Source organism: Elgaria multicarinata, chromosome 18 (genome assembly GCF_023053635.1).
Source record: "Elgaria multicarinata webbii isolate HBS135686 ecotype San Diego chromosome 18, rElgMul1.1.pri, whole genome shotgun sequence".
Taxonomy (NCBI): Eukaryota; Metazoa; Chordata; class Lepidosauria; order Squamata; family Anguidae; genus Elgaria; species Elgaria multicarinata.
In genome coordinates, this window is record NC_086188.1 from 19,181,749 (window position 1) to 19,202,617 (window position 20,869).

General features: G+C 47.6%; 1 protein-coding gene across 1 annotated transcript in view; it reads right to left on the reverse strand.

The window, feature by feature from the left end:
* EMID1 (EMI domain containing 1) overlaps positions 1-19,918 on the reverse strand; it is a 100,196-nt gene extending 80,278 nt beyond the window's left edge. Inside the window, exons 1-3 of the mRNA XM_063144368.1 lie at positions 19,755-19,918; positions 4,782-4,895; positions 1,893-1,996 (exon numbers count right to left, since the gene is read on the reverse strand). Coding sequence (XP_063000438.1) covers positions 1,893-1,996; positions 4,782-4,895; positions 19,755-19,918 — 382 coding nt within the window. The remainder of the gene's footprint in view (positions 1-1,892; positions 1,997-4,781; positions 4,896-19,754) is intronic.
* Between the last annotated feature and the right edge of the window lie 951 nt (positions 19,919-20,869).

Below are 20,869 nucleotides of genomic sequence, written 5' to 3' on the forward strand. Positions count from 1 at the left end.
AACAGCCAGGAGTGCCTACTATCTGCTTCGGCTGATACGCCAGCTGCACCCCTTCCTAGAGTTGGAAGACCTAAAGACGGTAGCGCACACGCTGGTAACTTCAAGGCTTCACTTCTGCAATGCGCTCTACATGGGGCTACCTTTGTGCCTAGTCCGGAAACTTCAATTAGTCCAAAATATGGCAGCCAGGCTGGTCACTGGTACACCTAGGGCTGACCACATTACACCAGTTTTAAAATCTCTTCACTGGCTGCCAATTAGTTTCCGGGTGAAGTACAAAGTGTTGGTTATTACCTTTAAAGCCCTACAAGGTTTGGGTCCAGGCTAGGTGCGGGATCGCCTTCTCCTGTACAATCCACCCCACACACTCAGGTCCTCTGGGAAGAATCTACTTCAGTCAACCAAAACTAGATTGACAACTGTTATGTAAGCCTATGCGGCAGGGTCTTGCTATTTATTGTTTTACTCTGTACAGCACCATGTACATTGATGGTGCTATATAAATAAATAAATAATAATAATAATAATAATAACCCAGAGGACCTTCTCTTCTGCTGCTCCCAGACTGTGGAATGGCCTGCCGGAGGAGATTCGTCAACTTGACAGTCTTTTAGAATTTAAAAAAGCAATAAGGACTGATCTATTCCAGCAGGCCTACCCAGTGAAATTTTAGACTGTTTTTAGACTGTTTTTAGGATGTTTTAAGGATGTTTTAATCATGTATGCTATGTTTTTAATCAGTTTTTAATGTGTTTTATATTTATTGTTGTTCCCCCCGCTCGATCCAAGTGGAGAGGCAAGTAAGAAATAAATTATTATTATTATTATTATTATTATTATTATTATTATTATTATTATTATTCAAGCTTTGGGTTTCTCCTCTCTCCTGGGCTTTTGTTCCAATATCTTCCATTCCTTCTTCCACTATTGCCAAGGAGATTTTTGCACACCCAATGCCCAACCGCCAGAGCGCCTCCACATCTGGGATTCCTAGGCCCAGTCTCACATCCTTCCTGGCTTTGAGGACAGGGCATGGGAAGGGATGGATTGCATCATTCCAGGTCACGTCCTGAGTCATTGCTTCTTTCAACCCAAACAAAATGGACATTGAACTTCCCCTGCCACAGAAAATGTCGCCATTCGGAATCTGGGACAGAGACACCAGCTGGACGTTAGTCTAACAGCATCTCCTCATTCAGCTCCCATCATATCACACAATGGATTTTTAAGGGTGAAGACAGACATAAAATAAAAAGTGTGTGAGCTCTCTTTTTATATCGTCTCTGTCTTCACCTGAGCCAAGCTTCTGCACTGAAGTAAACTGCATTGCCACGGAGCTGTACAAGGAGAATAAAGCACCTAACCACTGGAAGTTATGCTTAATGCTGTATATTCTCAGACTTCATTAAGCATCACCCATGCAGCTATCTAAAACAACCAGAAAACGTGTTCTTTCCATTGAAACAAAAGCAGAGATTTTCTTGCATAGATCTGACAAGGGCTTGTGGCAAGTTGCTTCTCAAAGTGAGGCACCAGGTGGCACCAAATAGCCTCCCCTCACCCATCCTTCCCTTTCATCTGCCCACTGTTACACTGTAATCTCCTTGGGGCATGGGCCTATTATTTGCTTATGCATCTCCACAAAGCACCGCGAACCATACAAATGCCATATAAATGACAACATCACAATATGCACTTGTGCGATGTAAGGAAAACGCACCAACATGTTTATCCCAAACTCCGTATCTCCAGTCTTCAGAAGACACAGCCCGAATAAACCAGCAAAACGCAGTTGCTCTGCTCCTTCTACCCCATATATGCACATTTTGTGGTGTTCACAGCACGCCTCCTGACCCCTCCCAACGTGCCTGCCTCCATCTGCTGCCCCATACCTGCCTCGCAGTTTGCCCCTGTGTGTCCCGGGCAACATTTCCACTCCATAGCTGTGATGGTTTTGTACGCCTGCTTGTATGTCGGTCTGACAATTGTTCTATAGCTGGAGGGAGGAAAATAGACATCGTTAATTCAAGAGACCGGAGCTGCAAGAGCATTTATTTATTTATTTAATTGCATTTATATTTAATTGCATTTATTTAATTGCATTTAATTGCATTTATATTGCATATAACTTATATTATATGCAATTATATGCCCCACAGCCGAAGCTCCCTGGGCAGTTCACAAAAGCTAAAAACAGTAAACACAAAAAATATACAAAATTTAAAAACCATCAGAGACATGAAAACAATATAAAAACAGCAATATCCATTTAAACAACAATTCTGGGGGTCCATTAAAAAACAAACTTAACGTTCAATGCCTTTAAACGCCTGGGAGAAGAGGAAAGTCTTGACCTGGCGCCTGAAAGATAACAATGTTGGCGCCAGCCGAGCCTAATCGGGGAGATCATTCCACAGTCGGGGGGCCACCACCGAAAAGGCCCTCTCTCTTGTTGCCATCCTCCAAGCTTCCCTCGGAGTAGGCACTCGGAGGAGGACCTTAGATGTTGAGCGCAGTGTACGGGTAGGTTCATGTCGGGAGAGGCATTCCATCAGGTATTTAGCTTGGAATGCTGGTGGAGAGCATACCCGAAAGGAAGCATGGTGCCGTGGAGGACAAACACACCATGAAGGGAGCATGAGACAGGGACACCCATGTGCTGTGATACACTACGGTAAGCCAAAGGGCCAGAAAACTCAACCGGAGTGAAGCATTGGCAAAAGGGGAAATAGTCCATCTTCCTAAGCACCTAAATGATTGTGTATGCCCCTTGCCGTATTAAAAAGAAGTGCATCTGTATGTAACAACACACATTTTACAAAACATCTAAAATGCTCCTGATAAAATCTTATGCAGTGCCACCATCTAAACAAAGCCTCCCAGAAATGAACAGGCTACGAATGTGCCAAAGTTGACCACCATGCTGCAGAATGTTTGCTTGCTTTCTCCTCCCAGAAGTGGGCCAAGCACGTTAACAGCACTGTGACACACATGAGAAAGCAGGTAGGATCACTTTCTTCTGGGTTTGGTCTTCCATTAAGGGTTTTCATGTTGTCTTTCTCCAGGGTAACCTTTCCACATAGACCTGTCTGGCAGGGGAGGGGCCGTAGCTCATGCGCTTTGCGTGCAGATGGTCCCAGATTCAATCCCTGGCATCTCTGGTAGGGCTGGAAAAACTCCTGCTTGAAGCCCTAGAAGCTGCTGCCAGACAGTGTCAACAATACTAAGCTAGATGGACCAAGCTGTGATGAAGAGGAAATTTCCTCAGATTTCCCATAGTTATTGTTTTATACTGTATGCTTTTATCTGTATGCTGCTCTGAGATCTTAATGATATAGGGTGGGATAGAAATGTTTTAAATAAATAAATAATATATATACAAATGACACCTGCTGAAATTTCCTTTTCAATACAATTGTTAAAGATACAGGAAACCTGTCCTCCTTTTCATAGGGTCACCCTACCCCATAAACCATCCTTCCTATGCTGGCTGGGGGATGCTAGGCATTGTAGTACAACACATCTGGAGGGCTCCAGGGAAAGGGAAAGGCTGCTCTAAACTCTCCGTCTGCCCTCAGGTGTGGTGAAGGATGCAATCCTGTTGCCACTGTTAAAGTACGAGTCAACTGCCAGCCCAGTCAACTTCTGTATGCGGAATGGAGGGGGGCCGCCATCTTGCCCTTTGCCTCAGGCAGCAAAATGTCTTGGGCTGGCATGGCACGCTCCCTGATTGGGCTGGAAAAAATGACCTGCAGTCCTCCAATTTGTGTGTGTGCAAGATCTCAGATAATTTCAAAATTAATCCGAGACAAGCTTTGGATAGGGAAATGTTTTCCATCTCTAGGGAGGATCAGTGCTGTTAGGAAAGTGGTCCTTCAAGTACAGAAGATCGTTACTGATCTTCTCCTTCAAAAAACAAACAACCCACAACCCCCTGAGCAAATGCAGGCTTCCCAGTTTGTAAAGCCCTGCATGAAGAGGAGAGCTTTGAAGTGGCCAGTTCCGCTTCACCAGCCTTGGCACTGTGACGGGAAGCAAGAGAAGTTCAGAGGCGACCGGGTACCACTGTCTCACTCTGGTTCCCATGGTAACAGAGGCCTAGTCTTGCAAGCATGTTTGTGAAGGGTTTGGGAAGTAGAGGCAGAGAGAAGTGGCATCCCAGGAGTCTGTTTTTATGTTTGGGGTGAGGAGGGCACAGAGCCGGCGTCTCTACTTCCAAAACACTTCAGAAACCTGCCGCACGGCTAGGCTTCTGTTGCCATAGGAACCGGAGGGCCATCAGCAGCCCCTGTGAGTGGAGCCCTTAGCAGCAGCGAAGCCCCACACCCAGGTGACGTGGCAGAAGCAGTGTAGCCCCATTCCTCGATGGCAGAGGCAGGGGTGACAAAGCCTCCGTCCTGGGCACTCAGATCGCCTCCCTTCCCCTCCACTCGCCTCCCCTTCCATAATCATGAGGCAGGCAGGTACTAACAGCATCAGCATCAAAGATTCCAACAAGCACTGCTGCTGGTGCCCACCAATGTTAATTCCCCCATAATGCCTCTGGGACGTTGCTGACCCACAGGGATTGTGAGGGAATTTAAATGGTTGGTGCCAGCTATTGGCTTTTTTTGCTGCTGCTGCTGGCACACGTCTGCCCATGAGTCGATGGCAAAGGAAGGGGAGATGGGGTGGTGGGCTCTCCAAAGAGCTCGGCGAATGTCCGACAGTGCCAACTCCAGAGGCCAAAGGCCTAGCGAACAGGTGGGAAAGGAACGTTAAACTCTCATTTGCTTCCTCACCTGCCTCCAGTGCAACCCATGGGCCACCTGCAACTTTGGAAGACTCTCTGGAGATAGGTGCCATTCTGGATGTGGCAGGAAACGGTTCTGGTGACAGTGTACGAACACCAATTCCTGAAAGAAATGACAGACACGGAGCACGTCACCAGGACATCAGCTGCAACAGGAGGGGCCTTGTCAGGCTCACATTCTGCTTGTGGTCTTCCTAGAGGCATCCGGTTGGCAGTGGTAGAAAACAGGATGTTGGCTAGATAAGCCTCCATTATTATTATTATTATTTGAGTATTTAAAGCATTCATACCCTTCTTGTCAGCCAGAAAAGCTCCCAGAGCAGCTCCCAGATTAATTTTTTAAAAAACCACAACCCCAAGACAGCACTGCTCTCCGGCTTTACAATCTAAAAAGACACGACACAGAAGGAAAAGGGGATGAGGAGGGGAAAGGAAAACAAGAAAACTAAGGCTCTTTCTACACCTAAGGATTATCCCAGGCAAATGGAGGGATCATCTCTGCCTGCTCCTGGGATCCTCTTTGTGTCATTTGGATGCACAGGGATGATCCTGGGACGATCCCGGGAAAAAGGCAGGTGTAGAAACGGCCTGAGGCACTAATTATTCATGTTATATGTTTCTGGCCATGCTGGCTGGTGATGATGGGAGTTGTAGTACGGCCCATCTGGAGGGTCGCAGGTTGGCAAAGGTTGTTTAAGGTAACCATCAACCTCAGGCAGTATGGCCAATGGTCAGGAATGCTGGGCACTGTAGTCCAAAACATCTGGAGGGCGCCAGGTTGGGAAGGGCTGCTTTAGGAACATAAAGCAGCCTTTCTGTTTCTATAGTTATTTTTATGTGTAACTTGGTTTGATCATAAAACCATAAATTAAAACTTTTAAAAGTAAACTCAGTAAATTTGTACTTATTTTCTGAATAGCTTAAAACAACATTATGTGAATCGCTGTCTTCTATTCCCCTCATTTTGGGCACTGTGTAAGTGGCCACTCTATACCCACCTCACCCCTCTCCATGACTTGGGCTGGATTAGGGAATGTGTATCATAAGAACTTAAGAAGAGCCCTGCTGGATCATAGAATAGTAGAGTTGGAAGGAGCCTCGAAGGCCATCGAGTCCAACCCCCTGCTCAATGCAGGAATCCCCCTTAAAGCATCTCTGACAGATGGTTGTCCAGCTGCCTCTTGAAGGCCTGTAGTGTGGGAGAGCCCGCAACCTCCCTAGGTAACTAATTCCATTGTCGTACTGCTCTAACAGTCAGGAAGTTTTTCCTGATGTCCAGCCAGAATCTGGCTTCCTGTCACTTGAGCCCATTATTCCATGTCCTGCACTCTGGGATGATTGAGAAGAGATCCTGGCCCTCCTCTGTGTGACAGCCTTTCTAGTATCTGAAGAGTGCTATCATGTCTCCCCTCAATCTTCTCTTATCCAGGCTAAACATGCCCAGTTGTTTCAGTCTCTCCTCATAGGGCTTTAAAAGAACTGGGCATGTTCTGGATCAGACTGAGGATTCATCTAGTCCAGCACTCTGGCCAGGAACCAACAAAGCAGGACATGGTGCAACAGCACCTTCCCACCCATGTTCCCCAGCAACTGGTGCTGCACACAGGCTTACTGCCTCTGATATTATCACACAGCCATCAGGACTAGTAGCCAAGGATAGCCTTCTCCTCCAGGAATTTTTCCAACCCCCTTTTAAAGCCATCTAAATTGGTGGCCATCACTACATCTGAGTTCCATAATTTAACTCTGCGCTGTGTGAAGAAGTCCTTCCTTTTATTTGTCCTGAATCTCCCACCAACCAACCAGCTTCATGGGATGACCCCATTGGGTTCTAATATTATGGGAGAGGTACAAAAATGCCTCCCTATCCGTATTCTCTGCACCAGGCATAATTTTGCACACCTCTATCATGACTCCTCTTACCCTGCTTTTTTCCAAGCTAACCAATCCCAGCTCTTGTAACCTTCCCCACCAGGGGAGAGGCTCCAGCCCCTTGATCATTTTAGTTGCTTTTTTCTGCATTTTTCCAGCAATACAATAGCAATTTTTTTTAGGTGTGGTGACCAGAACGGTACACAGTATTCTAAATGAGGTCGCGCCATAGATCTGGTCCTTCTTAATTTAGACTTTTCCTCCCTAAGAAAGAAAATTTAAGTTCAGAGACACTTGGAGTCTCCCTGAGGCCCCTGGGGCTGCAGCGCTGAACCAATAATATGCAGCCCAAAGTTGCACATGTAAAACTCCCTGACCCCAACTCGACTCCCATCAGCCCCCACTGGCTCTCCTCAATTCATGATCCATACGCCGCTCAGGCCGAGAAAGCAAAACACTGCAAGTTGCCGAATGAACACCCCGCTGGCGCTGAACCGTACGGCCTCTCCTCGTTCTGTGCAAGGAAGGAGTCGTGTGTGTGTGTGTGTGTGTGTGTGTGTGTCTCCATAATACGGGGGAGGGGAGAAAGATAACTTGAAAAGGCTGGGAAAGGGCCCTGGAGAGGTGATTAAGTATTCTGGAGAGCAAACAGGAAAGGAAATTCCCTCCAGCCCTGGGAACCCAGTGCCAAGTCCTGATCTTGAGAGGTCTGTAATTTTCCATGCCAGAGCCATAAATCCCCGACTGGCAGGATGGAGAAAGGAAACACTCGCTTAGCCCAGTGGGGGGTACACATGACCCAGCAGTGCTACCCTCTCCATCTGTCTGACATTGTGTGTTTCTGTGTGTGTGTGTGTGTGTGTGTGTGTGTTCATACTCTTTTCTTTTTGTCTTACATGCTAGCCCTTGGATTCCAGCACTAGACGGCAAGCTTCTCCAATAAAACCCGTGAGCGATCAGGTAACATGAGCTTCTGAGGTTGCCAAAGCACACGCGCGAACCTGGGGCTCCGGTTTCAAGTCAAGCTTTCACCTAAATGGAGGCCTTTCAATAGATCCCTTTCCAAAATTCCACATGGGCCTTCTCAAAACCAAACCAACCAAAACAAAGGCCCACTGTACATACACAACGCATTTCCTTTGCTCAATATATAAAAACATATGTGAATGATTCAGTGAGATATACAGATACATTCTCATCAATACACAGGTGAGAATGCACAATAGGAAACTCCTATCTCAGACTCCAAACTCAACTACGGAGTATTGGAAAAATTCCGTTTCGACTATGCTGAGTCTTTATCTAGTCACTATGAGCTCCATCACACCAGCGATTTATCGCACACTCGCCACGCCTGGTATGCAGTTTTGCAGCCCGGTATTCACATGACGTTGTCCACATCCTGCACTCGTTTTGCCTCTTCACCTCCATGTTTCGTTTCTTTTAGGAGCGGGGAAAGTCTGGATTATTTTCCCTCCCTGCAAAATAAATGCACTCCTCCCTCCCGTGTAAGTAGTACTTATTTCTGAGTAAACACATATAGAACTGACTTTTAATAGTGTGGTCACTCAGAAGCTTTTTTTTTAAAGCCTAAAACAGCAAACTGGAAAGAAGTGCTCTGCAACCCTATGCTTACTTCTGAGTTGTTACCTCTGTTTACTCAGGAGTAAGTCTCTCTCTGTTCAATGGGTTTTACTCAAAGCTAAGCATGCATCTGATTTTAGTATGACTTGGATGTAAATGCAGTTGAAATCAATGGGATTTACTCTTGAGTAAGGGAAACAGCAGATCTGCAGTTTATGAACTTGGAGATGCGCAGTGAAAAGTGATCCTTCGCACTGGTAGACTATAAGGAAAAGGGTTTAAGAGGGGGAAATTAAAAAATTCCTAAAAAATCAAGGGATGAACCGATCTGATTCAAACTTGGCATACTGAAACTCCTCAAGACTTGTCACTTTGCTAATTTTGATCTTTTTATCTTTAAAATTAAGCAGATGTAATCATTTTTGTTACCTTGGAGCAAAGGAGGGGACCAGACCACCTTTTACAAAAGAAATTAGTTTAAATTATTGTTCATCTGCCCACCCTTTGAAACGAGCAAAACAAACCTTTGCTCCTCCTCCCTTGTAAACCTTTCCCAAGGGACGGTGTGGCAGATTTCACCGGTATAGTAGCGCTCCAGGTGAAAAGCTACATGAGCTGAAAGAGCACAAAAATGCACAGACGTGAGAGTGCCCGGCGCTCAACTCGCGAAGGAAATGGAGTGGGAAACCACGGATGAAAACAGGATTAAAAAAGTAGGTGTGATGGAGCCCTACAAGAAGTACTTCAATGTCCTGGTTTGGGGGATCTTGTTTTATTTTGTTTGGCTCTGATTGAAGTTGCTCTTTTAGTGATAACCAAAAATCCCTCCAGCCGTGCACACCCTTCAACAGAATATGAAACACTTGTTTTTTTAATCCCAAACAGGTTGTCTCTAAATCCACTCTTCTTTCGACAGCCCAAGGACAGACCTATGTATTGATGAAATTGATATCTCACTTTTGAATTCACGTATGTTTTTATACATTGAGTAAAGTAACTGTGTTGTGAACGTACAGTGGGTCTTTATTTTGGTTGTATCGGCCTTTTAAAAAGTCAGAACTAGGGGTTACCCAAGTAGGAAACGGTACACTCAGGCATCACTATCCAACAGATGCCGGGCCAGCCCTACCATTGGGTAGAGTGAGGCAGCTACACGACAACACAGACAATTACATATTTAGAAACTAATACAGTGTAATAAAAACACTTAACATCAGACAGCTGTAATAAAAACCAGCAATCAGAAATTAGAAGGAAGATTGATGGATTATACAACTTTGATTGCCTGGGTAAATAAAAACATCTTAACCTGGCGCCGAAAAGACTATAAAATAATTGCCAGGCCTCTCTTTAGGGAGGGCATTCCATAGCAGGGGTGCTACCACGGAAAAAGCCCGCTCCGTTGTGATTACATAGCACACTTCTGATAAGAAAGGCATTTGGAGCGGAGCCTAAGTAGAAAATCTTAAAACACAGAGAGGGTGGAATTGGAAGAGAGACTCTTTTAGATACTTGGGTACCAAGCCATTTAGAGCTTGAAAGGTAAGTAGCAGAGCCATGGATTGAGCCTGGAAACAAAGAGACAACCAGTGCAGGGTTTTTTTTCCCGATAGTGGAATGCCGTGAACAAACCTGGCGGCAGCAGTTACAATTTCGGCAGCTGAATTCTGTGCTAATCGAAACTTCCAATTCATCTTCAAGGGCAGACCCACATATAACACATTGCAAAAATCCAGCTGGGAGGTTACCAGAGCATGGATTATTGTGGCCAGACTATCTCTGTCTGGGAATGGCTACAGCTAATGAACTAGCGCAGGGTGGCCACATGTACACTTTTACAGAGGGCAGTCCTCTATTTGAAGGGCCGTCTTGCCCAAGTTCAGTTTAAAGATAGCGAACTTTAAGAAGAGAGAACAGCAATGATCCACCCAGCAACTGTTAGCAGGAACCTGGATAGCAAATTGAACAGGTGGGCGCACAGATCACCTGATCACAGTTTTCCCCACTATTTTGAGATGAATTGTATTATAACCCTATTATAATTATTTCTTAATTCGTATTTATGCAGATGTGACTTCCCAGAGCCATCCAGTTGGCCACTATAGAACGTCAGGTGCTGGCTTAGATTGAATTCTTGTCTGAAATTTTCAAAGTTCTTTTTATCTGGGACAAAAAGAAATGAAGATTTATTTTTAAAAAAACTGAATGTGGGAGAATCCAAAACTGATAGATTTGCCCAGGGATTTGAGTGCTTTGCTCTTTGAGGTCTGGGTTCGAATTCTTGCGTATTCAACCATGTCAGTGCCTAATTAGAGTTGCCACCTCTCTTTTTTTCCTGACAGACTCCTCATCTTCAACAGCTACAAGGCAGGCGGGCACAACGTGGTCCTCTCCGTGCTGGGAATAGCTGTCCCTATTGCATTTGGCTGGTGCAGATGGGTGAGAATTTCAGTTCAGTTCGGTTTTGATATGCAAAATTTGCACTGTTGTTCGTATTCTGGAAAGAAAGAACTTGAGATCTTGAAAATCCAAACGCAGGAAAAGGCGAAACTGACAGACCTTTTTCTGTCTAAACATGTATAGAATTGCATCCTAAATGCATTGAACAATGACATATCTACTTTGATCCCAAGCAAATGAAGAGTAAGGCAATACCAGAGAACGGAGACCATGAGAAAGGAGGCAAGACCCGATCTGGAATAAGACAGAAAGGTTTTCTCCCCTACCCAACCCTCTCTCTCTCTCTCTCTCTCAACACACAAAAACCAAACCACTAATAGCATAGCATTTATTTTAAGAGATAAACACTCCAAAAATGGTCACTCTTGTGATGGGGGAAAGGCAAATCATACCGCCGCCAACGAAGAGTTTACTGAAACTTCTTGAGCGAGATACACACACTCACACACCAGCTCCTGCTGACCAACGTGGGGAGGATGGGGGTTGTAGTCCAACCCATTTGGGAAGCGCCAGATTCAGGACAGCTGATGCACACACCAACACAGCCAACCGAAACTCTTCTCCCTAATCCCAGCTCAAGCCTGGCGTCTTTCCTCCTTGACTCAGCACAAGGCAGCTTTACAAGGGCTAGGATTTGTTCCCCCTCACCTCTAAACAAGCACATCTTATCCGACCTAATGGGAGGTGATTGCAGAGCAGCTCACGAATGGTGTGAGTTCAAAGGCGCCACTGGGAAGACAAATCCAGACCAGGGGAAAAGCAGCCGGGGCTGAGCGAAGCGAGAAGCGCCAGCCCCAACCCAGCACCCCTTGTGGCATGAAAGACACAGGCTGGGACAACCAGCAGCACTGCTCAGAGCCGCCCCTGACTAGGCATGCTTAGTCTGGAGAAGAGAAGACTGAGGGGAGACATGATAGCACTCTTCAAGGACTTGAAAGCTTGTCACATAGAGGAGGGGGCCAGGATCTCCCAGAGTGCAGGACAAGGAATTATGGGCTTAAGTAACAGGAAGCCAGTTTCCGGCTGGATATCAGGAAAAACTTCCTCACTGTTAGAGCAGTACGACAATGGAACCAGTGATCTAGGGAGGTTATGGGCTCTCCCACACTAGAGGCCTTCAAGAGGCCGCTGGACAACCATCTGTCAGGGATGCTTTAGGGTGGATTCCTGCATTGAGCAGAGGGTTGGACTCGATGGCCTTGTAGGCCCCTTCCAACTCTGCTATTCTATGATTCTAAGATGGATCACCTACAAACAGGGCTTCATTCATTCCTAAAGCAAGGTGAGCCGGCCTTGGGCCTGACTGAAAAGGCCACGATATGAGATGAAATCCCATCAGTTTATCCATCAAAGCCAGTAACCTCAAACTCTGATGGGCATCCGCTACCTAGGATCTCAAGAAGAGGGAGACGTTTTCCCCATCACCGGTTCCTAGCTCCAGGGATCCAGTGGCCAATTTCCAACCCCAACCCCACGGAGCCCCCTTTTAAAGCCATCCAAATGGGTAGCCATCACTACATCTTGTGGCAGTGAGTTCCGTAGTTTAATTATGCACTGTGTGAAGACGTCCTTCCCTTTATTTGTCCTGGATCTCCCACCAGTCAGCTTCATGGGATGACCCCATTGGGTTCTGGTATTTTGAGAGAGGGAGAAAAATGTCTCCCTATCCACATTCTCCAACACCATGCACACTTTTGTACCCCTCTATCAGGTCTCCCCTTAGCCTCCTTTTTTCCAGGCTAAACAATCCCAGTTGATGTAACCTTCCCTCATAGGGGAGATGCTCCAGCCCCTTTTCTGCACATTTTTCCAGCTCTAAAATATCCTTTTTTAGGTGTAGTGACACAGTATTCTGAGTGTGGTCACAAGATGAGCATTTGGAGTGCAAACAAAAATCTCTTCTCTCTCTCTCTCTCTCTCTCTCTCACACACACACACACACACACACACATAGACAGAACCAAGATGCTAAAGGCTGACGAAGCCCCATCTCTGCAGTGCAAGCATACACCCCCTCTCCGGCCTTGGGGTGACACCCGTACTTCTGACATTCCTATTGCATTCCTGGTCAGCACCAGCTGCATCGCGCCAGCCGTCTGCCCCTCCTGGAGCCGGGCCATGCCATAGCCCTCATTGCTACGCCCAACCCATCACAAAAGCCTCTTTATGCCTGGCCTTTCCCCTGTAATCTGGCCTCTTTTGGTCCTGATGCTGCAGGCCTGTGGGTGGGTGAGTGGGTGGGTGGCTTGCCGGCCAGCCGGCCCCCATCCGACGCAGCCAGCTGGGGCTCTGAGCTCCCAGGGCCCGTCTAGGGAAGCGGCTGTCACTAGAGCTCGTGGAATGTGAGCACTCAGCATCAGGGCTGAGATCCTGCCCGCGATGGGACGGCTGCCAGTGGGCCAGCGGAGCAAAGAGTAGAGCTCCTGGCCTGCCAAGCCGGGACAGGGCCCACCGCAAGGCCACGGAGAAGCGGCTCTGTGGCCGCCTCTCTTCCACTCTCCAGCTGCGAGGCCTCCCCAGGCATGGATCCGATGACGCTCGGAGGCAAACCGCCTGGTCTTGGGAGTAACGTCATCTGGCACGGCTCGCTGCTGAGGCTGCCGAAATGGATGGCCTCCGCGAGGCAGGATTTCCCAAACGGGTCCCTGTCGTTCCGCCCAGAAGGATGACTGCAGGAACTCTGGCATTGTGTGAGGGTGTGTGACGCAGGGAACACGCAACTAATGTGCCTAAGTCACACACAGGTGTGTCCACAGCTGGGAAGCCAGAGCCGATTCCAGTGAGACACGTGCAGCCGCACATCTGCACATGTAAGGAACGCCAAAGCAATCCCAGAGTACTTCCACAGGTCCCAGCATCAGCCAGCCAGCTTCCTGGTACCCTCCAGAGGTGCTGGACTACAACTCCCAGCATCCCCAGCCAGCTTCCTGGTGCCCTCCAAATTTATTGGACTACAACTCCCAGCACAGAGCTATCCCATCAGGCACCACGAAGCTCGTCGGGGATGCTGGGATATGTAGTCCTACACATCCGGAGGGCACCCGGCTCAGGAACGGCTACGCCAGAGTTTCCCACAGCTAATGTGCCAATTGTGAGCCATAGATTGTCGAAGTTAAATAAGTGTGCAAGCATATTAGAGAGGCATGGACTCGTCAGGTTCCATGCTGGGTGGTTAAAGATGCGCTGCAGTCTCTCACACTTGACCCGTTCGCTGTGGGAATACCGGCATAATGGTGGTTGCAGCAAACGCCATTCGCACGTAAAGTGTGGAATAGCTGTAAGACAGATCAAACAGGTATGGCAATAGAAATGTGCCACTTTCTGTTTGGTGAAACGATACCCAGGCTTCTGGGTTACACAGAGCTCCTCACCAGACAGAACAATAGGAGCTTATGGATCTAGATGGCTACAAAAAATGAAAGGACAAGTCCCTGCCCCAAAAGGGTGACAATGGCCTGCCCTGTCTGTTGGACACAGAGGAAATTAAATGCTCTTAAAGCTTGAGCTTTGAACTTTTTCAGGCTTTTAAATTTTTCTGCACGTCTCCAGTGCTCAAGCTTCGGTTTAAAACAAAAAATGAGCAAAATCCGTCTGGTAGCCCCTGAGTAATAAGCCTTACACTACCATATTCTTATTTATTAGATTTATTAGAGGCCTTTCTAACAGAAACAAAAGATATTCAAGGTGTCTTACAACATAGCCTGATGCATCCCAGGTTAGCATCTTTATCTAGAATATTATTGAAGGGCAGGGTATAAATCTCTTAAATAAATGAAACACAGAGAAATAAATACGCATCAGGCAGGCTGCATTCAGGCTTGCCAGTTCGGGAACTTGGACAACTTCGTCTGGGGCTTTTGTCCGTCTTCCTGCATAACCATCACAGACTGTTGAGTGTCCACAGGAAGCCGGGGTGATCCACCCATTCTCCCATGATCACAAGTGTTGCGGCTATAATTAGAGGTGGCCATCCATTCAAAGAGGAGGAAACAGTGCATTTCCTGTTTCTCCCAGTCATCGCTGTTATTATCTCTCCCCCTTTTTAACCTGGTGTGACAGACTTTGTAGGCAAGCACCTGCTTCCAAACATGGAACGACCTTGCGACAGCCGACGTCGCCAGCAAAAACCTTGGAAGGATGCTTTTGCTGCGATTTGTTCCACAAAAATATGAGTCACAAAGGCACCCAGTGTTTGGCTTGGCCCCCTACCAAAACAGTGATTTAACATATTCTAGATGAATGAAAACAGGCTCGCTTCCCTCGGAGTAGACACCCGGAGGAGCGCCTTAGATGTTGAGCGCAGTGTACGGGTAGGTTCATGTCGGGAGAGGCGTTCCATCAGGTATTGTGGTCCCAAGCCGTGTAAGGCTTTATAGGTCAAAACCAGCACCTTGAGGATCAGGCTATCAATGTCCACTAGTCACAATGGCTATATGCCACCTCCAGTATCAGAGGCAGCATGGTCATGTACCGCAGTTGCAGCAGAATACAACCAGGAGATGCTATTTCACTCATGTCCTGCTTGTGGGACTTCCCTCAGGCATCTGGTTAAGAACATCAGAAGAGCCCTGATGGATCAGACCAAAGATCCATCTAGTCCAGCACTCTGTTCACACAATGGCCCACCAGCTGTCAACCAGGGACCCACAAGCAGGACATGGTGCAACAGCACCCTCCCACCCATGTTCCCCAACAGCTAGTGTATACAGGCTTAATGGAGGTTGCACTGGTTATCAGGATTAATTGGCCACGGTGAGAATAGAATGATGGACTAGAGAAGCCTTTGGTCTGATCCCACAGGGCTATTCTGATGTCATAATTTCACTTCTTAAAACATTCATTCACGTCAGGTTCTTCCATTTTGGATATCACTTTTCCGAAACTCAAAGTGGTTTGAACCAGCAGGATTTTCTGCCTTGGGCATCAAAATGACGTAAGGTGATCCATCCAAGCAGTTTTATCAAGTTACATGCCCCATAAAACTAACAGTGTTGATATGAGCGTGTCAACATTTCCCCCAAATGATGCTAATTAATACGGTGAGCCAATGAAATGTTTCTGCTCATTTAACTATCTCGCTTTTAATCAATGTGCTGATGAAATGTTACATTATCTCATTCTAGACAACCCTTTGGGATGTATGCAGTGCTAACATCTGCATACTTATTCAGACGTATATTTCAACAACTGCAACCTTGCCCATCATGGTAAATTAAGCAACACAGACACAATAATATTTTGATACAAACAGCCTAAACTTTGATTGCCTAACAAACAGAAGCTCATAAGAATATTTCAGAGGCAGTCGTAGTTCCCATTATTATTATTTTTTAAAAAAATCCATTTTAAATCTGTATTCAGGGGCTCCAGAAGTATTTTTAGGGGGGGGGGTGAAAAGAGTTCAATTTTCAAAAGGGATCCAAACCGTACTGAAAAGACACTGTGCATGAAAAGACATTCTCCCACACTAGAGGCCTTCAAGAGGCAGCTGGACAACCATCTGTCTGGGATGCTTTAGGGTGGATTCCTGCATTGAGCAGGGGGTTGGACTCGATGGCCTTGTAGACCCCTTCCAACACTGCTATTCTACGATTCTATGAATATTACAGAACAGCAGAAAAAGTAGATGCTCACAAAAACAATGAAGAATCTTGTGGCACCTTAAAGACTAACTCATTTTTTGTGGCATAAGCTTTTTTCAATTGAATAGCACTTCACCAGATGCATGAAATTTCATCCTAAATTGTGTGAATCTATATTACACATACACCAGTGAAGAAAAAAATTCTTAGCACTGCGGTCAGAGGAGAATGAAGTACAAGGAATATAGATAGTTATAATTACATTGCCACTTAGATGTATGTAAAACAATTACAGTGACAATTCACAAAGGAGTGTTGCTAAGCGTCTTGGCTTTGCTAAGTTAATTAACACTTGTAGTGGGATAAAAATACAGAATCTCGATTAAAGCCACAAGTGGTTAGCACTCAATAGGCTGGTTCACATGATCAAACAAGCCATTGTGGTTTAAATTAGCCACAGTGGCTTGTTTTAATCGGTGGCACATGCCGGCCACCGTCTGTCAGATTACCCACCCAGGCACAGTTTATTGTAACTTCCGAACCCAGGAGGCATGGCTTGTTGGAGTGAGAAAAACTTTCAAATAACCCTACGACAAGCATGGGTTATTTGAAGGTTGTTTCCCCCTCAAACAAGCCATGCCACCTGGGTTCAGACAACACGACAAGCCACACCCAGGCGGGTAATGAGGGAAATGGTGGCCAGCACTCACCTCCGCAGTTAAAACAATTTGATCGTGCCAACCAGGTCAACTTCTTGATAAGTCTCAATTCAGCTGCAGCTCTGGCCATAAAGGGTGGGAATGATGAGACTTGTAATCCAAGTCGAGTTCACATCTGGAGGACACCAGGCTGGGGGAAGCTTCTGTGTGGCCTTAACTTTCTTTTTGCTGAGTTTCTCTAGGAAAATGCCATGCAATAGCTTCCCTGGCTGCAAGAGCTCAATTCAGCGATCACAGATAAGGCGGCATTTCAATGCCTGTAAATTGCCTCTTATCTCCATCACTGATCAGAAATAACAGCAGCTGGTGGGCCAGGTGAAGAGCTCCCAACAGCCTGCATCCGGTGTACGGTCCGGAGGTCTACCCATGGTCCAGTCCAGCAGTATTTGCTGGCCATTGGCCAAGCTGGCCGGGGCTGCTGGGAGTTGTAGTCTAAAGATCTGGAGGGCAGCAGGTTGAGGAAAGCTGGACTCGAAGAACAGAGTCTGCTGGCACTTTAGAGATTCACAGATTTATTGCGGCAGAAACTTTCATGGATCACGTGCCAATTCATCAGCTGCATCGAAGGGTTATCCTCCCTTTGCAAATAACATCCGTGTATTTAAGACAGGCTACAGAGAAAACAGCTCTAAACCTTGGGGCCCTAAAAAGCATACCCAAGACATTTCTATGCAAAGGTCAAACACAGACAAGGTAAGAAAACTCACTAGCACAGTGGCCATAGGAGAACCTTCCTAGTTTTGATATTCTATTCACCACTCCAGAATCACTTTTACATATGGAGTGGTATATACATATTGTAAATAAATATATTAATGTAGTGTGAGAGAAACTCATGCTGGACTAGGTAACCTCAAGTTCAATTCCCTCTATGGAAGACCTTAGGGACTTGCTGCTATTTCATGGGTTGAAATCTGTAAAATGGAACCTGTTTCCCCAGTACTGTTGTGAAGACCACTATGAATTCCTGAAAAGAATTTCATACACTCAGAACATTTCTTTCTTGTCTCACTTTATCCACACAATGACCTTGCAAGGTATGCCACGGGAGCAATCGTATGCATGTTTAGATAGAAGTAAGCCCCATAACTCTAAACATGCTTAGGGGTTGCACCCTAAGAGGAGTTGTCACTACTTACTCAAGCCTATCCAGAATGCTCCAGGGCTAAGCAGGATTTGACCTTGAATCTCCCACATCTAAATCCCACATTTTATCCACCCCATAGTTTATGGCAGGGCTGAAATGAGAAGAACCCAGTCCGGCTGAGCTCTGATGCCTGCCATCTTTTTCTCATACCACCTTTAACAGCTGCAAAGCAGGCAGAAATCCAACCAGAGAAGCATTCCTTATCTAGCCATCTCCACGCTGGGGAAAGTTCCACTTGAATGCCTGCCTGTGTTTAAGCCCCTCAGGCAAAAACACTTAACCGATCACATTCCTTCAACATGTACCCAAGTCAAGTCTTTTACTGTGGAATTAATTCATCCAAAAGTTGAATCCAAACTACCAGTCCCTAATGCAGAGTAGAATTGCTATGAGCATATATTTGAAGCAGAATTACTATTCCTTAATTATCTTGATTATAAGTGAAAAAGCATGGTTAAAGTGTAAATTCAGAACCAGCGTAAAGTTCAGAGGTAACAGTACCCAATTAACTTGCAAACCCTCTGCCACCATATCTGGTGAGGGCCGCCAACTCAGGTGTTTTTAAAAAGGTTTTACAAATTCCTGGCCAATGGCTCCATCCAATGCTACTCATTCATTCATTCATTCAATTTATGAGTTGCTCTATAGCCAAAGCTCTCAGAGAGACTGTACACAGTAAAAGCAAAAACAATAAAAGCAATGATAATACACTTGTAAAAGTTCCAGTTTAAAAGGAGCAAGACAAATTCAGCATTTAAAGAAAGATTTTTCTTAAAATCTGAGCAGCTAAATATATGGAGAAAAGTATTTTAAAATGCAGCATGAATCATATTAAAAATAAAACAAGCAGCAGTGTTGTTGTTTTTTAAAAAAAACTTTTTAAATGGCCTGGGAGAGTAAAAAGGTCTTTGCCTGGCACCCAAAAGTCAACAGGCACCAAGTGGATCCCTCTAGGGGAAGCATTCCAAGATTTGGGGGCCACCCCAGAGAAGTCCAACGCTCCTGTTAGCTAGAATAGCGAAACAGAACTTCCATGTTCAAAGGCAGTCTATCACTGAACATGAGATACCTCAGGCACAAACAGCAGGGACGGGGTTGTGGGCTTGCCAGAGGGACCTCGCTGGCCACACGATGATGGACACAATGACCCCATGCTGGAGCCAGCAAAACTCTTCTTATGAAATCCACAAGATGTGGCTTTTCCAGGGGCGGGGCAACGCAGTGCCCTCCAGAGGTTTTGGCCTCCAATTCCCACCCGCCCCAGCCACCATGGCCAACGGTCAGGGATTATGGGAGTCGTCGCCCAAAAGAGCTGGAGGAAACCAAGGCGCCTGCCCTTGACCCGTTCGTGGAGGAAGAAGAAGGGGAACGACATCGTTTCAGCGAAATGGAGCCTCCACGTTTAGGGGCAGGCTACCACCATTTGCGGCTGGAGGAGGCGTGGTGATCCGCGGGAGGGGGGTGGACAGCTTGCGGGCTCCTCAGGGGCCGTCGGGCTGGCCGTTCAACCGGGCAGCCGGCCTCCCGGGCTCCAGCCCCAACCCCCCGCCCCGCGCGTAAAGGCGCCCCCGCGGAGTAAGCGCGCGCGCGCGCCCTACCTCGCTTGCCCTGCCGCGCCGGACCTCCGATTGGCGTACTGGAGCCCCGCGTGGTTCCAGGTGCAGCTGACCCCGCCCGGGAGCAAGCAGCAGCAGCAGCAGCAGAGCCAGAGCGCGGCTCGGAGGCGCCTGGGCCAGGCGCGGGGGGCCCCGGGGCTCTCCATGCAGCTCCGAGCCGCCGCCGGCGCAAGAGGAAGGCGGCGCAAGGACGCAAAGCAGCCCAGGAAGCCGCGGGAGAGCGCGGCCCCCCGCTTGGCAGAGGGGCGGGCGGGCGCGCGGGTGGCTCAGCGCCAGGCGCAGCCGGAGCGAATCCGGGCTCCAGCGAGGAGCAGGAGGAGGAGGAGGACGAGAGGGAGGGAGGCCGGGCCAGCCGCTGCGCGCTGCCCGCTGCCCGCAAGCGGCGGAGCCGGAGAGGAGCCGGAGGGCGAGCGCGCCCGGCGGCGCATGTTGCCCGGGGCGAGTCCGCCTCTCTCTCTCTCTCTCCCCCACCCCTCGGGGCTGCGATCAGCTGCAACGGCGAGGAAGCCCCCAGGAACGAGAGCGAGCGAGCGCGGCGCTTTAAGCCCTCCTCTTTTCCGCAAGCAGGCGGGCTGCAGCTCCCGCAGGGCAGCCGGGGAAAGTTCTCCGGGCTGTTGCCGCAGCAGCTCCTGTCCTGCTTCCCTTCCCACTTTTTGCCCGAGGGGCTCCTCCTGCCTCGGGCGGGCGATCGCTTCCACGCGCCCTCTCCCTCCCCCCACCTCGGTCCTTTCCATCTGCGCCTCCTTCGCCTTCTTTTTTTCCTTCCCCCCCCCATCCCCCGCCTCGACGGGATTAAGAAACCCAAACAATCCAGAGGGGCTTCACAAAGGCGCTCCCTCCCTCCCTCCCTCTCTCCTTCCTTTCTCTGCCTTTCATGTTCGAATCAAACCCTGGAAAGCTCTCCTAGCCTCTCTTGGCCTTGTGGAGCAGAAAAATAAATAACACGGGGTGTGTGTGTGTGGGGGGGGGGGGTGTTGGATATACTGAGATCACACAAAAACAAGACCGGTTTTCTCCGCGCGCCTCCCCTCTCTCAGTGCCCCTTAAAGATCAAGCCTTATTGTCTTGGTCCCCAGCTGCAGAGGCGGCCTTTCCAT